Source organism: Phaenicophaeus curvirostris, chromosome 1 (genome assembly GCF_032191515.1).
Source record: "Phaenicophaeus curvirostris isolate KB17595 chromosome 1, BPBGC_Pcur_1.0, whole genome shotgun sequence".
In the NCBI taxonomy this organism is placed as follows: Eukaryota; Metazoa; Chordata; class Aves; order Cuculiformes; family Cuculidae; genus Phaenicophaeus; species Phaenicophaeus curvirostris.
In genome coordinates this window covers 112,448,477-112,465,092 of record NC_091392.1, presented here as the reverse complement: position 1 = coordinate 112,465,092, position 16,616 = coordinate 112,448,477, and the positions used below count along the sequence as shown (strand labels likewise).

Here is a 16,616-nt window from a genome sequence, read left to right as displayed (position 1 = left end):
ACTTCTTATCTATGTCCTCTGTTACACATGTAGGTTGTTCCTTGTGTGACTCTGGGGTTCTCCTGCTGTGTTTACAGCACAGCATATAAAAAAGAACATGGATGAACTTAAAAAGCAGGTATTATGCAGCTTGTGGCTGGCTTGGAATTCTTACCAAACTTGAAGTAGGACTGAGTCTTCTGATAACTGTGTTGTCTGGGCACGTTGCCTAATCATAAGACAGCAGATTAGTTCTATGAGGAAACCACCTCATCATACTTCTGGAAAAAAGGTTACTGTTTTTTCACACTAGTCTTGTATTTTCCTGGAAGGGGAATATGCCTCCCACATCTTGCAGCTCTGACAATGAACCTGGTCACTTACAAACCTCAGGAACTTGAACTAGTCACTTGCAAATAAACAAGCATCTTTTTGAAAAAGGAGATAACCAACTTGTATCAAACCCAAGAAGAAAGTCAAGCAAATAAAACCAACCTTTTTAGTACAGAAGTGGTTCACTTATTCTTTGTGCTTTATTAGATACCTCCAGACTCCAGAGGATTGTAACGCGAGGTTAACTTGCTGTCTTCTGCTTTAAGGGACTCAAAACCACAACCCTCAGTCAAGTTTTCATTTGCAGGACCAATCCGATAGTCAATGTTAGTGTTGGCTATAAGTCTTCTAAATTCTGAACAAAATTACTTTAAATATTGTTTTGCTGTGAAGAATTATTGTCTCACTGCAAGAGCAGAAGATTAATGCTTCTCATGAGTGTGTTGGGAGGCAGATATTAGGAAGCCTTTCTTGGAGCAGTTCTTTGCATAGGTTCATGCTGAGGAGAGTAAAGTACTATAAAAATTCTTTTTTAGACTGCTCTTTTTATCCAGCAGGAAGACTGCGTGTATTTAACGTGATTCAGAATCGTGTAGTTGAGTGCTAATACAAAATAAGGCAACAACACAAAAGCAAGCAACTGTAAAAGTAAGCAGTGGTACAATTATTCACTCACTGAAAAACTCCAGGTTGTACTACATCCCTGCCATAAAGTGCTTTATTTCAATTTGGAGATGGGAAAAAATATGATATTAATGTAACCATTTTATAACCATCTCTCCTTCTTAAGCGATTTAGTGTTCACGTCCCTTTTGTGTTCCACCTTTTAAGTCTGTGTGGCAGAACACCCTTGGTGGTGTAGCACAGCAGAAGCCATTTAATTAAGGCTCAGGGTCCGTACTATTCTTAGGAAGCAACATCATGCTCCCGCTTTGGCAGTGGCTGCATTTTGTCCTGCCAGCAGCCACCCAGCACCACTCAAGGGCAGGAGCTCCTGTAAAGACTTGGTACAGACTGTCATGAGGATGCAGTTTAAGTTACTTCACTTTCGCTGGAGATGCTGTGTGAATGCGCTTGACCATCCAGACCACTGTCACAGGCTTGGCTTCTGTCTTTGCAAGATGAAACAGATAAGGAATCGGGATCGTCCTCAGCATGATGGGCCAGCCCCTCTAAACCGGGCATGCTAGGGTCATTCAAATACTGGAGAAAGCCAGAAAAAAAAAACAAACCTCTTTAGATCTCTATCCACAGAGCAGATGTATTAGAAATTACAGAGACAGAGCAGGTACCGCTACCTAAAATAGGCACATTGCTTCAGACCAGAATGCACAGTGAGAGCTGCTCAGTGTGTGTTCTGATCTGGACTTCCTTGAAGCTACATTGAACAAGGAGAAAGTTAAAAATACCTTATTTCTACAGGGAAAAAAAGAAAAATCATGCAAAAATTCACTTAAGGGAGTTAGAGCAGTCTCTATTTCCTTTTTTTTTTTGTTATAAGTAAGTTTTGGGTATTGTTCTTTTTATGTTGGTTCAAACAAATTCCTACTTATTAAGAACAAACCACAGAAGAAAACACTTCTTTGTTACTCGGACGGGCACTTCTCTAACTGCAGGAGTCCAACAACTGGCAGCTTGTCTGAAGTGCTGGTGGAGCAAATGAGAGTTAAGATTCTGGTTTTTCAATGTCAGGCAAGTCAGATCTGCATCTTTTACCATTACCAGAAAACTCTAGTGGCATTCTTCTCTTGTAATTACTCTGTAACTTCCTCTCTGCCTCTCTTCCCTCCAAAATTAAGTCATCAGCTTTACAATGAGTGCATAATCAAAGAAAGGAGCATTAGAGAAATGTAGGCCAGAGGAAGAGCTTTCTGTTCCTCCTACCACCCACATATATTCTTATCACTGTGCCGATCTTGTGTTTCACAGGGAATTGAAGCCATTTACCACTTATAAACTGAACCAAACAAAAAAAAAATCTGTCCTTGAACTCTTTTCCCCCTGATTAAAAAAAAACATAAAATAAATGCTTGGAACGTTGGATACCTTCACAGTGTTAAAATAATGTGGGTTATAGTTTTACTCAAAAGCTTCATAGAATAATAGAATCATAGAATAACCAGGTTGGAAGAGACCCACCGGATCATCGAGTCCAACCATTCCTATCAAACACTAAACCATGTCCCTCAGCACCTCGTCCACCTGTCCCTTAAACACCTCCAGGGAAGGTGACTCAACCACCTCCCTGGGCAGCCTGTTCCAGTGCCCAATGACCCTTTCTGTGAAAAATTTTTTCCTAACGTCCAGCCTAAACCTCCCCTGGCGGAGCTTGAGGCCATTGCCTCTTGTCCTGTCCCCTGTCACTTGGGAGAAGAGGCCAGCACCCTCCTCTCTACAACCTCCTTTCAGGTTGTTCTATACTACAGCTTCTTCTATACTGTAGGAGGTGCCATAATCTGGCTGAGGCAGGACTGCAGATCAGGTCACATCTGTTGTGGGACAAAATTAACCTTAGTTTCAATTAAGGTTCCACCTTCTCTGTGACTGTAGCAAGGCCAATGAGCAACAGGATTAGTTTTTCCAGATGTATTAAAACCCAGTGTTTCAAGTGGGAAACTCAAATACATCCACTTCAGCCAATTCAAGCCATAAATGAACCTCAGTTTGGTTTCACTTTGTGAAGGATTTCTGCAGTAGAGCTGCTCCCTGTAACCGAGATGCTGAAAGCTCAGAGCCTTCTGTGCATGCAATTTTCTGTAAATCTAAGAGTTCATACAAAACTGCCTTAAAATAATCGGTATTCTGTACTCCCATTTTAAAAGGAGAAACCCCAAACTGCTTGATCCCTTTTAGAAATACACATTTCAAAAATTCTGCATATTTACTGATTTTTCCGTCATTTCTTATCAGTGTTTTACTCCAAAGTCAAGCTCAGCATTGTTCTAGAGTATCTGCTTTAGCTGCATATTTTTCAGGTTAATACAATTACTCCAGAACACACACTGACAGATGCTATGCTTCCAATTCCTTTGTGTGAAATGCTGCGCTATTTTATACACTGTACAAGGTTTTCCCCCCTCCCCCCCAGTTAGATATAGAATCATAGAATCATAGAACAACCAGGTTGGAAGAGATCCACCGGATCATTGAGTCCAACCATTCCTATCAAACACTAAACCACGTCCCTTAGCACCTCATCCACCCGTGCCTTAAACACCTCCAGGAAAGGAGAATCAACCACCTGCCTGGGCAGCCTGTTCCAGTGCCCAATGACCCTTTCTGTGAAGAATTTTTTCCTAACGTCCAGCCTAAACCTCTCCTGGCAGAGCTTGAGGCCATTCCCTCTTGTCCTGGCCCCTGTCACTTGGGAGAAGAGGCCAGCTCCCTCCTCTCTACAACCTCCTTTCAGGTAGTTGCAGAGAGCAATGAGGTCTCCCCTCAGCCTCCTCTTCTCCAGGATAAACAACCCCAGCTCTCTCAGCCGCTCCGCATAAGACTTGCTCTCCAGCCCCTTCACCAGCTTTGTTGTTCTTCTCTGGACTCTCTCCAGAGCCTCAACATCCTTCTTGTGGTGAGGGGCCCAGAACTGAACACAGGATTCGAGGAGCGGTCTCACCAGTGCCGAGTACAGAGGGAGAATAACCTCCCTGGACCTGCTGGTCACACCGTTTCTGATACAAGCCAAGATGCCATTGGCCTTCTTGGCCACCTGGGCACACTCTGCTTAAGAATGTGATCCCGTTTCTCCAGTGAGCCCCCTTGAAGGGGTAGGTGAGGTAGCATGAAGAGAGAATTATTTATTCAGAGCTCTGCGCAAAGTTGGTTCAGCCTTTCATACGTCTATAAAAAGATCTGAGAAACGGTTCCACAGTAACAGAACTACCCCTGTGCAATGGACGAGGGGCGATGGGTATAAACTGAGAGGGGCAGATTTAGCTAGACATAAGGAAGAATTTCTTCATCATGAGGTTGGTGAGGCCCTGGCACAGGTTGCCCAGGGAACCTGCCCCATCCCTGAAGGTGTTCAAGGCCAGGTTGGATGGGGCCTTGGGCAGCCTGGGCTGGTGGGAGGTGTCCCTGCCCACAGCAGGGGGGTGGAACTGGATGATGTCTAAGGTCCCTTCCAACCCAAACTGTTCTATGGCTACTCTGTCACACAGATATATACAAAGAAATACACCTCAAAGAAGTGCAAATAAAAAAAAAAGCTTTTAAAAATACGGAATATATGCTGAACAAGAACTTTTAAATTAAGAACTTCACTCAAAGACTACTTCCTGTTTGAATACCAAAAAGAGGAAGATAAACAGGATTGAGACGCTACAGAAGTGCGTGAGCTACAAGGAGAAAAAAAAGTCCCAGGGTGACTTTTTCATCTGAGAGTATTGCTAAACCTGTTGGAAAAAAAAGAAAAAGCCCAAGAACGTTCCCCTAGGTAGTCCTTAGTCTTCAGGTCAGTCCTTGCTCTTAAAGTGATCTGTGGGTTTTTTTCCATATTTAATTGCTAACCAGGACCTAGGCCCAAGCACCTGTTTTGCAGCACACAAAAGCTTTTTGCTTAAAGTGAGCAACTATTTCAGGCCTCACGACTTAGATGAGCAAAGAAAGGGGCGGACAAGGGGTCGTCAAGGAACAGAGAATGTTATTCCAGTTTTGTAACAGGATTTTAGCAGTATTTGTATCTTAGCACAGAGAAAATAATACAGTTGAGTAAGAGAGGAATACAGTAGGAGATTAGAGATGAGAAAAGCAACACTTTACACTAAGCCAACAATTATTTATGTCTATTTCTGTTACATAACAACTAGCATCCTTCATATTCACTCCAAGATCACCACTATCTTGTATGGGGGAGGTGGACAAGAGGGAGAAATATAAAATGCGTACACATACCTCTTCAAAGTGTGATGGGATTTGTAAAGGTGGCCAGGACCAATATTTAAGCGTTTTGCGGTGTCTCCACAGAAAGAACAAACCAACCAGAATCAGAATTAAGACGAGTAAGAGCAACAGAAGTACTGATATAATATATCCAGCTCTGGTTGCCTCTGGAAAACAAAATATACATATTCTAGGTTCATATTTGTTCATCATCAAATGTAAAACAATATACAGCAATCTGAAATTTACTATACGTGGTACTCAAAGTGTAATTTCCAGGCTAAGATCACAACCCTACTACAGATGGACTCGAAACACCTCTGTTCAGAAGCAGCTTGTTTTGTGATTCAGCGTGGAAGTCACCAGCTGCCATGAGCTTCTTTCCCTTAATCATGCAGCCTAAGGCAAGTTTCTACTCCACGTGCCAGCAGAGCAAATGCAGAGCTGGAGGATCACTGCTGGCAGGCAGAGAGCGGGCAAGGAACACCATCTGCTCATCTACCATCAAGTTATCGGCAAGGGCCATTAATGCCAGGAGCTTCTCTCTCAGAACACACATCTCCCTTCAGAAAAGGGAGCGTCACAGACTCCAGCATCACAGTGCAGGAGCTTGCGATCGACTACTTTAACTGGGTCAATACTACCCAGGAGGTCAGCTCCTGTGGGCCCTCAGAAACTGCAGAAGCAGGCTTCATCCAAACCTCTTCCAGTGTGTTTAAAGTATGCGAAAACTCAGTTGTGCCTGCGTGTTGGCGGCCACACAGAGAGACTCAAGAGAGGGACAAACTCCTGTTATCTATCTTGCCTGTTCCTGCTCTTCCCCTCCCCCTCTCCCTTATCTCGTACAAAAACGTGGAGCTTGTACAGGCCACTTAGGAGGCAGTGGCTGAGGGAGATTTGTAAGACTAACCCTATCTCCTCCTTCAATGACTTTGGCTAAAGACCAGGTTATTTCTATTTTCTTTCTTAGCAGATTTCTAGAGACTGATAGCCATAGTGGTCGCTATTATGAAGGAAAAGGATGAGGGGAAGAGTGCAACGTGGACCCTCGCTGACTGGAAAAATTCCATGTCATTTTGTCACTAATGACAACTGTGAGCTGCTGTTGGTGCTCTCAGCACTCCTGACGAATACAGGTACATAACTGACCAGTTACACAACCTAAGACTCATGTTCCACACTCAGCCTGTTTATATAAAAAAACAACAAAATCAGTTTTATACCACTGATGGTAGTTCTGGAACACACTGGGGCACTTTGTTGTCCAAGTAACCGAGAAATTGAATGTATCATCAATTCAACTTGAACTCTAAAACAATAAAGTGTCGATTCTTTTAGGTTTCTAATTTTGAATAGTGTGTTGCTTGTCTCTGTCTCCTGTTCAAAAGATAACAACAACAACAAAAGGTGTTACTGTAAAAACCAGACCTGTCTTCAACACAAATCCCCTCCCCATATTTAAGTTCCTCCTTGAAAAAAGCACAGATTTTGTTTTTCATAATTCAGTTTTCCCAAACAAGAGAAGCAGTGAAATATATTTCAACTTCCCTACTTGAATGCATCTGAAAAATCCATTATTTTAAAATGACATTTATCCTGACCATTTAAAACAATCTGTAAGGGCACAAACAGCTGAGGCACAAGAACTGATGCAAAGTCTCATTTTATCCACAACGCATTGCTGCTGGACACTTTGATGCAGCTTCCGTAAGAGCTGAGGCACGAGTGCAATGTAGGAACCGGGAGGAAAAAACAAGCCACGAGAAGTGTCTCCATCAGCGGAGGAGGCTGACGGAAGTGCAGTTCAGTGATGAGCTTCCACAATTGCTGGGCAGTGCTAAACTTCCAGTCTCCACACGGCCACCACAGACTTCAGGGAGTTTTTAACCTGTAAAGGGCTGTGATAACAGCCTCAGTGAAGCTTACAGAAGCAAACAGAAGTGACTTCTTGTCTGAATCTCAAGCATTAATGTATTTAATGCATGTCAGAAAAATAAATGTTGGCGTGAAAGGAAGGAAGTGGAGGTGTTTCAGATATAGCAAGGTCTTTGAAACAAAAGGGGTTTTAGATAATTTTTTTTCTGCTCCTTTTTTTCAAACATTTGACTTGAGAATGACGTTCTTTTGAATCTTTTTTCTCCTTTTTTTAAGTATAACTTAATCTCTGTCTTGCAACACTGGCCTGTAAGGAACACAAGGGACCTAGACAGACGCAGAAGCGCACAATGACACCAGCATCTCTAAGTCTCAACATGAACAGGGAAAGCTCATCCCAGCTGTGTCCAGCATGTTTCTAATAGCTCCGCCTTTCTCTGCCCTAGGAACAGGTCAAAGCAGCCTCTTACTGAAGCTGCCAGCACAAAAAAGCCCAGCATGGGAAAGAAAGAAGGGTATTTCGGAGCTTTCCAAATTGCTCAAGTAAACTTTGGAAACTAAATGCCGTTTTACAACCACCTTTGGCAATTTGTGGATTCTCCCCCTTGGTCTGCAATGTGATCCAACCTTCGTTTCATATGGAGGAAAAAATGATGTTTTGGAAAGTTTCGTAATACGTGCGATACTTGCATCAAGACCAAATTAACTTTTTTTCAAGACATCAAATGATGATCTTCACCACTAGAGAAAAAAATCACATTGATTTTCTTCCTCCATTTCTGCTATTTTGCCAAGACACCCTGACTCATATCTCTTAGTCACAAAGGCATTATGAACAAAATTTATTAGAGAGAATTCTTACTTTCTTAGTAGTACTCGTTGCGTTCTCCCAGTAGGAAATGTGATACTGAAGAATATCACCTTCTTCAGGTCCAAAAGGGGGCGTGACACGTATGAGAAGTGAGTCAGAGCTTGCAGTCACGCTGTTCACAGTAGGAGGCCCTATAGTAGCTGAAAATAAACCCAAAGAGAGCAATGAACCCCTAGGATGCAGAACAGCTCATCATACTCTCTCCAGATTTACTTAGATACTCTCAGCAAACACGCTAAATATCAACAGCTGTTTTCACAAGAAAGGGAATACAACATTTTCTCACCTACTTAACGCATTTAACCTATATATTACAAATCTAAGGCAAAATACTTTAAAGCGTAAGTGAAATTAGATCATTAAAAAAAAAAAGGTTTCTTGTTAACTTTCCCTGGAAATTCAGTACCTATTCACTAGAAAGTATCTGAATTTATCTACAGTTAATGGTGATACAATTTGTTAGTTCTTTTTTTCTTCAAATAGCCTGCCACATATTCCGGGTTCTCTAAAAACCCACACTGTTTCGGTCAATAGATTGGAAGAGGAATAACTAGTTTCCCCCTCCTTGCTTTGATGTCTCCATCTGTCCTACAGGATAATGATGATGACTTTCCCTTGGGAAGGTCTAAATAATGAAAAATATGATATAAAGTATGATATAAAGTCAGTCCTAATATGAAAGACTTGGGTGATCACAGGTCATATATGGCCATACTCATTTATCTGTTATATCTTGACTTCTTCCACTATAACAGCTTATCAGTCACTGTAAAGCACTCCAGGATCTCAAAAAACCCACTCATGCAAACATTAGAGTACTAAACAGCTGCTCACGTACTAAAGAGGGGTAACTATTAACAGTAAATCAATCCATGCGTGCAACCATTGCTTCTTGCACCTCAAAAAACCCAGAAGAACCTTCTTTGCCCACTGTTACTTTCAAGAAGATTGGCCTCCATTATCTTTACACTGGTAGTGAAATTTCAGTTTCTTTCTCCCTCCTGTTGCTGTACAACTGCAAACACTTTGTTGTGTGTCCCGGCAAATTCCTGAAGCTCCCCTCCCAATTAGGACTGATCCAAACATTAAAGAAAGAGAACAGCCCAACTGAGTAGCCCACGGTCTTGGGGTCTAGAAGTGACCTTGTGGGTATCACACACGCATGTTCACATAACGTTCCTCTCATTCCTCTGAGGAACAGGTAGACAAACATTTCTCCCACACGGAGCCTCTTCTTTTTCTTCTTCCCATTAGCCCAGTGCTTTCCTAATCCCAAAAGGATCCCACTCCCAAAACATCCTGCATCACAAACTTGGATAGGTCAGTTGTAACCTTCAACTCAGGGCTGAAGGAATTCCTCATCCCTACACTCTGCTAGTAGAGAAAATCCAAGATTTAGAACTGAAGTTACCAGGGCAAGTATCATACTCCTTGCAGCATGGACCAGCTCTGCTCCACACAAGTTATGACAGAACTTGAACTAAAGAGACAATACGTCCATTCCTCTGCTTTATTATCACTTCAGAGATATTTTAAAACTCGACATTTACTTTCTTCTAATCCCGAAGCAAATCAGAGCAAGGCAAAGAGCAGACATAATAAAGAACAACAATACACTTGTTCACACATTTAACAGGATGTAAAGCATGCTCTTGACCCTTCTACACTGTAGTCAGGACAGTTTCTATTTATTAGAAAGGGAATTTGTTCAATAGAAACAGGTAGCTGGTACTCAGAGTACCACAAATGAAGGGGGTGTACATGTGCATGTGGCAGTGCTAAGTGGGAAAATAAGAAAACAGAAAACTCTCTAACAAAATATACTTTGCAGTTCTTATAAGGCTTAACCACCCAAGAAAACTCATCTGTTCCTCTTCTGATTTGCTCCCTGAGGAAAGAGCATGCTGCTAACCCTACTGCAGAGAGAGACTGAGTAGTATAAAATTCTTAGGCACATACTGTGGCCTTGTTTTTATTAACCAAACACCTACAATTCTCTCCTTGGCTTTTATACATAATAGAGCAAAAAAACCCTAGAACAGACAACAAACCTTTTTTTCAAAGGAATATCCTTTGAGAGAGAGAGAGACTGAAATCATAAATGGCACTTACTGTTTCTCTCCGCCATGAATTCATCCGTTTCCACCCAGGCAGAAGTCACTTGCCCTAGCTCAGCCCTCACACGCAAAACAAAAGTCCAGCGCCGCAACTTGAGTGACCAGGGGAAGCTGCACTCAGTCTGGGTGATACGAGTGCAGTTCATCTCATCCCACTGGTCATAGGCCCCTCTGCAACGCAAAACAAAGGACAGGTAAGCATCAGCAGAACAGTGCAGCTCCCTAAAACACAATTCCTCCCACCTAGACAACTTTTGTCACAAAATAATGTGTTACACAACTACTGCTTTCATACAGGCTTAATTCCACAGCCCTTTTAGCACCTGCATATCCTCAGCATCCAGGAAAAAATTAAAAAATAGGAAGAGAGAATTTGGTAAGGCTAAAAGTATACAGGAAACCATGCCACATTTCTGGGTACTCTTCAGGTTGTTTCTCAGTTTGATGGACATAATTGCACGCTAAAAGACTGTCAGCCTTCAGAAGCTGTTTTTAGATATGCATAAAAGCATCTGTAACAGACAACTTGTTGTTTCATTCCTGTGCTTATTCATTTTTAGGGATTTTATTTTTAAAGCAATTGTGTTACTGGATTGGAACAAAATCAGTTTGATTGGTTTTAGATCTATTTACTTACGTTTTAAAATGAACTGTATATAACACCAAGCCTCTATCCACTTTGACAGGAGACCACCTCAGCAAACCACGAAAGTTATAGGAATAAACCTTCACATCCTTTGGTGCTGGTAAATGAGGAGAAGATTCTAAAGAAAGAAGAGGAATAAAAATAATTACTGAATGATTCAAGTACACAGTAACTAATTTTTGGTCTCCACATTCCATCACAATATGTTACTTTTTCTCTGCTTTGCAGGCAAAACCATTCCTCCTCCTCGTTCTGTTGCTAGGTGCACTAGTACCAATACATTTAAGTCCCTGCTAGCCGCAAAGCACTGAATCGCAACTTACTGCTTTTATTTATTCCATACAGAACTTAGCACTGAAAGCACAGCACAAACCAATAAACGCCACCCAGCTCCCCCATGAAGCCATAAATTAAGGTCCACAGCCACTTGTCATTAGAAAAGCTCATCTATTTCAACTGTCCGTATTTCGTGTTTTACCTTGTTAATAACTCAGAACACATTTTTCCTGACCATCTGGTTCCTGCAAACTTGTTTGAAAACACCACGGTCACTTCACCGAAACCTTCCAGGAAATGGGTGGGTTAAAAAAAGCGCCTTCTCGTACTTAAACATTCACAAGTGCACTGTGCCACTTGCAAGCCTCGAGTTTTGCCAATTAAAACGGATTTCACCACACAGAAAAGGACAGAAACCTCCATTAGAGGCAGGCTTTCTGCTTGTAGGAATGTCCACCCAGATTTGATAACAGTATAAAGTCCTGGGGACGGATAAAGACTGTAACTGCTTTGTCAGGAGACGAGCAACAATTGAAGCTGCGAGCAAAGCGTTGTGTCTCTAGTAGAGGAGAAGAACCACTTCCCTGCTGGCCCAAGCAGGGCTGAGGAGGAAGCCATCTACTGCGACTGGAGCGTGGCGAAAGGCCAGGCGCTGAGCTGGGGGAGCAAGGGTAGGAAAAACAAATGGAGGGAGGGAGGGAGGAGTGGGGGCAGCCGACCAAAAGGCAGAGAACTGAGGAGCAGAAGACAGGAAAACGCAGTTATCAGATGCTTTAAAAACCAGAAGAGCTTCATACTTTTAACCACAGCACTGCAGTCACGCAGGTGGGAAGAGCCCCCAGGAGCACTTCAGCATAAGCCCCCGCCCCAAGCAGGGCCAGATCTGGCATCAGACCAGGCTGCTCAGGGCTGTCCCCAGGCAGATCCCGTAACCTCCAAGGATGGAGCCCGCACAGCCTGCCTGTCCTAAGAGGGAAAAAAGTTTTCCTTCTACACTTGACATGTATTTGTCTGTGTGGTGATGCCCTTACAGCATTTAACATACTAGGCCTACAAGTCCTAAGCTCAAAGACAACCATGATATGATGTCCCCACGAAAAGACTTTGATGTGTTGTTCTTAAGACAATAGTCTCCTAAGATATGGCTTGTGTATTTTTACATAAATAAGAACAAAAGATCAAGCACTTCAGCTAAATTCTGGCCCCAGCCTTCTTCAGGAACATGAGGATAGTGTTAAAAAGATTTTCTTTTTGATTTCCACATCCGATTTTGCCACACAGCACTAGGCAGCGCACTGATGCCGACAGTGCCATCTTTCAGAAGCGAAGTCATGCCCCGCTGTTAACATCCTCCATGTACAGGAAAGAGAAGACACAAATCCTTACAAAATTTCATTAAACCCTAGATCCAAAATACAAAATAACTAGTTAAGCTCTCAAAGTTTTAATTAGGTCTGTTACTAGCTTCTTAGCTTCACCTTTTCAATAATAAACACACAACGCCTTAGGCTCTAGATGAAACATTCAGCATTGCAAACCTGTTTCAGATACTGTAATTACAAGGCCAGCTAAACTGTTTATCTCTCGGCTATTTAAAAGGCCACTAAATAACCTCATTCATGAAAAGTTTTCACTTTCCAGTCAGGCAAGTTCTTTCTTGCACTCTCACTGCTGGTCTGGCATGTGGCAAGGTATCTCACACCATCAGTAAACTGTGCACTCAGACATCCGATACAAACTAATTTTACAAAATTCATTAAAGATGTCAGAACAAAACACAAGCATTAGCTATTTTTTCCCTTCTCTAATCTCCTTTTTATTAAAAAAAAAAAAGTAATTAAGTACAAGGACACTTGGTTCATCTTCTCCTCAATCAAGACTGCACACTGATTATTTTGCCCTATATCAGCATTCAGAAACAAGATCATTTTTCCCTATCAGCTTAAAAAAGTCACTGGAAAGATAATTGAACGATGGCTCTCTAGTGCACTTCCCACTGCACTAATGAGCTATTTCTGTAGCACACCAAAGGAATGCATTTGTATTTTGGCTCAATATCTCAGTTTCACAAGGAAAGTCAGTTAAATTTCTGAAATCACTCACTGAACTCCGCAATAATCAGTTTGCATGATCTGAAATAACAAGATGCACACTTCAGGAAAAAAGAACCCACACATGCAAATACCCTGGAAAAACTCAAACTATCCTAGCCAGGGAAAGGCAGAAATGCCCTATCCTTTCTTTCTCTCTGGAAAGTGGTCTTGCTGCACCAGTTCTAGTAAAGCATCGGCCAAACAACGCTCAGATTGTTTTTTCCTGATGCAAAGACTTCCTGACTCTTCAAGCCGCAAGTCAAAGCTTTCACACAGCAGAGTGTGAAGCCACAAGTTACAGTGAGTGAAAGCAACCATCACCTACACAACCTCAGTTGCTGGTCCCAAATGATTTCTGATCCTTTCCCTTGCATCAGCCTGAGAAGTCTGGGTTTGTTTTGGTTTGTGATGGACTTCTGCTGTTCTAGTGTGCTGAACTGGCTTCTCATATCATCAGTCAAGCACCAAGGTCTGCAAAAGGTGAACAGCAGAAGCCTGTGGCCAGGTGGGGAAGGGTGACAACAGCTGGCTATTCTTTAGGCTCAGATTTTGACACAGCAGAATGTTTATTTGCAACAGATAAAAACACAGTGCCTACAACGGAGAGTGCAGAGGTTGAAGCAGGCCCTATGCACAAGCCTAACACCAGAACAGCTCCCTGGGAAATCCCGCTCCTGCCAATGGGATGGAACTGGACAACACTGGCTGCAGCTGGTCCCTCCAGCTCACATCAACCCAGCTGCAGGCCTGGAACACAGCTGTCCCCACACAGCCGGAGAGCCCCACGGGGCTCAGCAGCTGCAGGACAGCCAGAGGGTTTTGGTGAACGTGAGGAAGCCCGGCAGGGAACATGCTGAACTCAGAGGCAGCTGCATGCCTGAACAAGGACCATGCCACGCACACATTCCAGACACGCCACAGCAGGTCTTCCCCACTTGCTGGGATACACACTGAAGCCAGGGTTACACCTGCAAGCTGTAGCTCAGCCTCAGCCTGGAAAGCAACACTACCACCTCCCCAGTTATGGCAAAGAATTTACATCAGAGTCTAAATCCAATCCTATGTAAACCAACAGCTCAGAAAATTAAACAGAGATGGTTTGAGTGCAGTTGAAGAATGGGTGCCACATCACAGACTACAGACACACCAACGAGTTACACCCTATTGATCCCCCCAAAAGGCTGAACCTGGGCAAGTTTTAGCTGCTCTGACAGATGCAGCCAGTTCGGGGCCATGCTGCCCTGTGCCTGGTGGCAGGCCAGCCAGTAGCAGATCTCCTAGGAGTAGCAACCCCAGGGTCAGTAGGAGAAACCTGGGCTTCTCCTCCTCCAGAGGAGTGAGTAATCATAGAATGGTTTGGGTTGGAAGGGACCTTAAAGATCATCTAGTTCCAACCCTGCTGCCACGAGCAGGGACACCTCCCACCAGCCCAGGCTGCTCAGAGCCCCATCCAACCTGGCCTTGAACACCTCCAGGGATGGGACAGCCACAGCTTCCCTGGGCAACCTGTGCCAGCGCCTCACCATCCTCTTTGTTTAGAAACTCTTCCTAATGTCTGATCTAAATCTGCCCCCTTCCAAATTAAAGCTGTCCTCCCCACCTTGTCCTATCGCTACATGCCCTTGTAAAATATCCTAGAATCACCAGGTTGGAAAAGGCCTCTGAGATCATCGACCCTAACTCTACCCATCCACTACTAAACCAGCTCCCCAAGCACCTCATCTCCCTGTCTTTTAAATGCTTCTAGAGATGGTAACCCAAACACCTCCCTGAGCAGCCTCTGCTAGCGCCTGAGAACCTGTTTGGTAAAGAAACCTTTCCTAATGTCCAATCTGAACCTGCCCTGGGGCAACCTGAGGCCATTCCCTCTCGTCCCTCCCCAGCTTTCCTGCAGCCCCTTTAGGCACTGTGAGGCTGCTCTGAGGTCTCCCCAGAGCCTTCTTTTCTCCAGGCTGAGAATCCCAACTCTCTCAGTCTGTCACCATAGCAGAGGTTCTTCAGCCGTCACACCATCTTCATAGGAGGGCACAAGCCCAACATTCACACCGTGTGTCTGAGGGCTTTGTCCAAACATTTCTGGGATATTGTCAGGCTTGGTACTGTGACTGCTTCCCTGGGGAGCCGTTCCCGTGCTCTCCCACCCTCTGGGGGATGAGCCTTTTCCCGATATCCAACCTAACCCTCCCCTGGCACATCTTTCTGCCATTCCCTCGGATCCTATCGTTGGTCACCAGAGAGAATCATAGAATCAGCAGGTTGGAAAAGACCCACCAGATCATTGAGTCCAACCATTCCTATCAATCACTAAACCATGTCCCTTAGCACCTCGTCCACCCGTGCCTTAAACACCTTCGGGGAAGGTGACTCAACCACCTCCCTGGGCAGCCTCTGCCAGTGCACAACGATCCTTTCTGTGAAATTTTTTTTCCTGATGTCCAGCCTAAACCTCCCCTGGCAGAGCTTGAGGCCATTCCCTCTTGTCCTGCCCCCTGTCACTTAGGAGAAGAGGCCAGCACCCTCCTCTCCACAACCTCCTTTCAGGTAGTTGTAGAGAGCAATGAGGTCTCCCCTCAGCCTCCTCTTCTCCAGGCTAAACAACCCCAGCTCTCTCAGCCGCTCCTCATAAGGCCTGTTCTCCAGCCCCTTCACCAGCTTTGTTGCTCTTCTCTGGACTCGCTCCAGAGCCTCAACATCCTTCTTGTGGCGAGGGGCCCAGAACTGAACGCAGGACTCAAGGAGCGGGCTCACCAGCGGTCAGCGCTTGCTCCTCCTCCTCCCCTGGTGTGGATGCAGCAGGGAAAGCCCCTCCCCAGCTTTCCCGGGAACACTGCCGTGCGGCTCTCAGCTCTCCCGGGAGGCCTCTCTCCCCGAGGCTGCGCGCCCCCCGGCTCTCCCAGCCTTCCCTCCTCCGGGCGGCGCTCCATTCCCCTGCCCCCCACCCCCCGCTCCACCAGCTCCTCACCCCGCGCTGCCGACCCCAGGGCCGGGCGGGGGGAGGGGAGGGAGCCCCTCGGTCGGGACCCGCTCGGCTTTCACCTCCCTTACGGCTCTACCCGCTCCGACCCGACCCCGAGCGCCGCCGCACCCACCTGCGCCCGCGGCCCGCGCCGAGCCCGGGAGAAGAAGGAGGAGGAGGAGGAGGAGGGGGAGGAGGATGGGGACGGGGAGCTGCTCCCCCGCCAGCATGTCCCGCCGCCGCCAGCCCCGCGGGGCTCTGCCGCACAGCGGAGCGGAGCCGCCCGCCCCCAGCCCCGGGGCCGCCCCTCGCACACACAGACCCGCCCACAAAGAGCACGCCTGCTCCGCTCCTCCCAGGCTCTGAGCGCCTGTTGTGGCGAGGTTCTCGTCGGTCGCATCCCTCGCTGCTTCGGAGGCGGCCCCAGCCCTGCCTGACCCCGCACCGGGGGTGGGAGAGGCTGCAGACAGAGGGGATGCAGCAGCCCCGGCCGCTCGGCACAGATCACGCTGCACACAGGGCTTAACAGTGTCCGGAGAAATACGGTTTGAAAGCCGCATGCTATAAAAAGCCGTGCTGTCAGAGGGGC

The 16,616-nt window shown here is 45.2% G+C and overlaps 1 protein-coding gene across 1 annotated transcript; it reads right to left on the bottom strand.

Moving 5' to 3' along the window:
- Positions 1-490: 490 nt before the first annotated feature.
- IFNGR2 (interferon gamma receptor 2) lies at positions 491-16,283 on the bottom strand. The gene is made up of 7 exons (XM_069871295.1): positions 16,161-16,283; positions 10,694-10,820; positions 10,052-10,227; positions 7,931-8,079; positions 6,417-6,570; positions 5,206-5,360; positions 491-1,515 (listed from the first exon to the last, which is right to left on the bottom strand). Exons 1-7 carry the CDS (start codon positions 16,255-16,257, stop codon positions 1,345-1,347), a joined length of 1,029 nt encoding a protein of 342 aa, XP_069727396.1. The 5' UTR covers positions 16,258-16,283; the 3' UTR covers positions 491-1,344.
- Between the last annotated feature and the right edge of the window lie 333 nt (positions 16,284-16,616).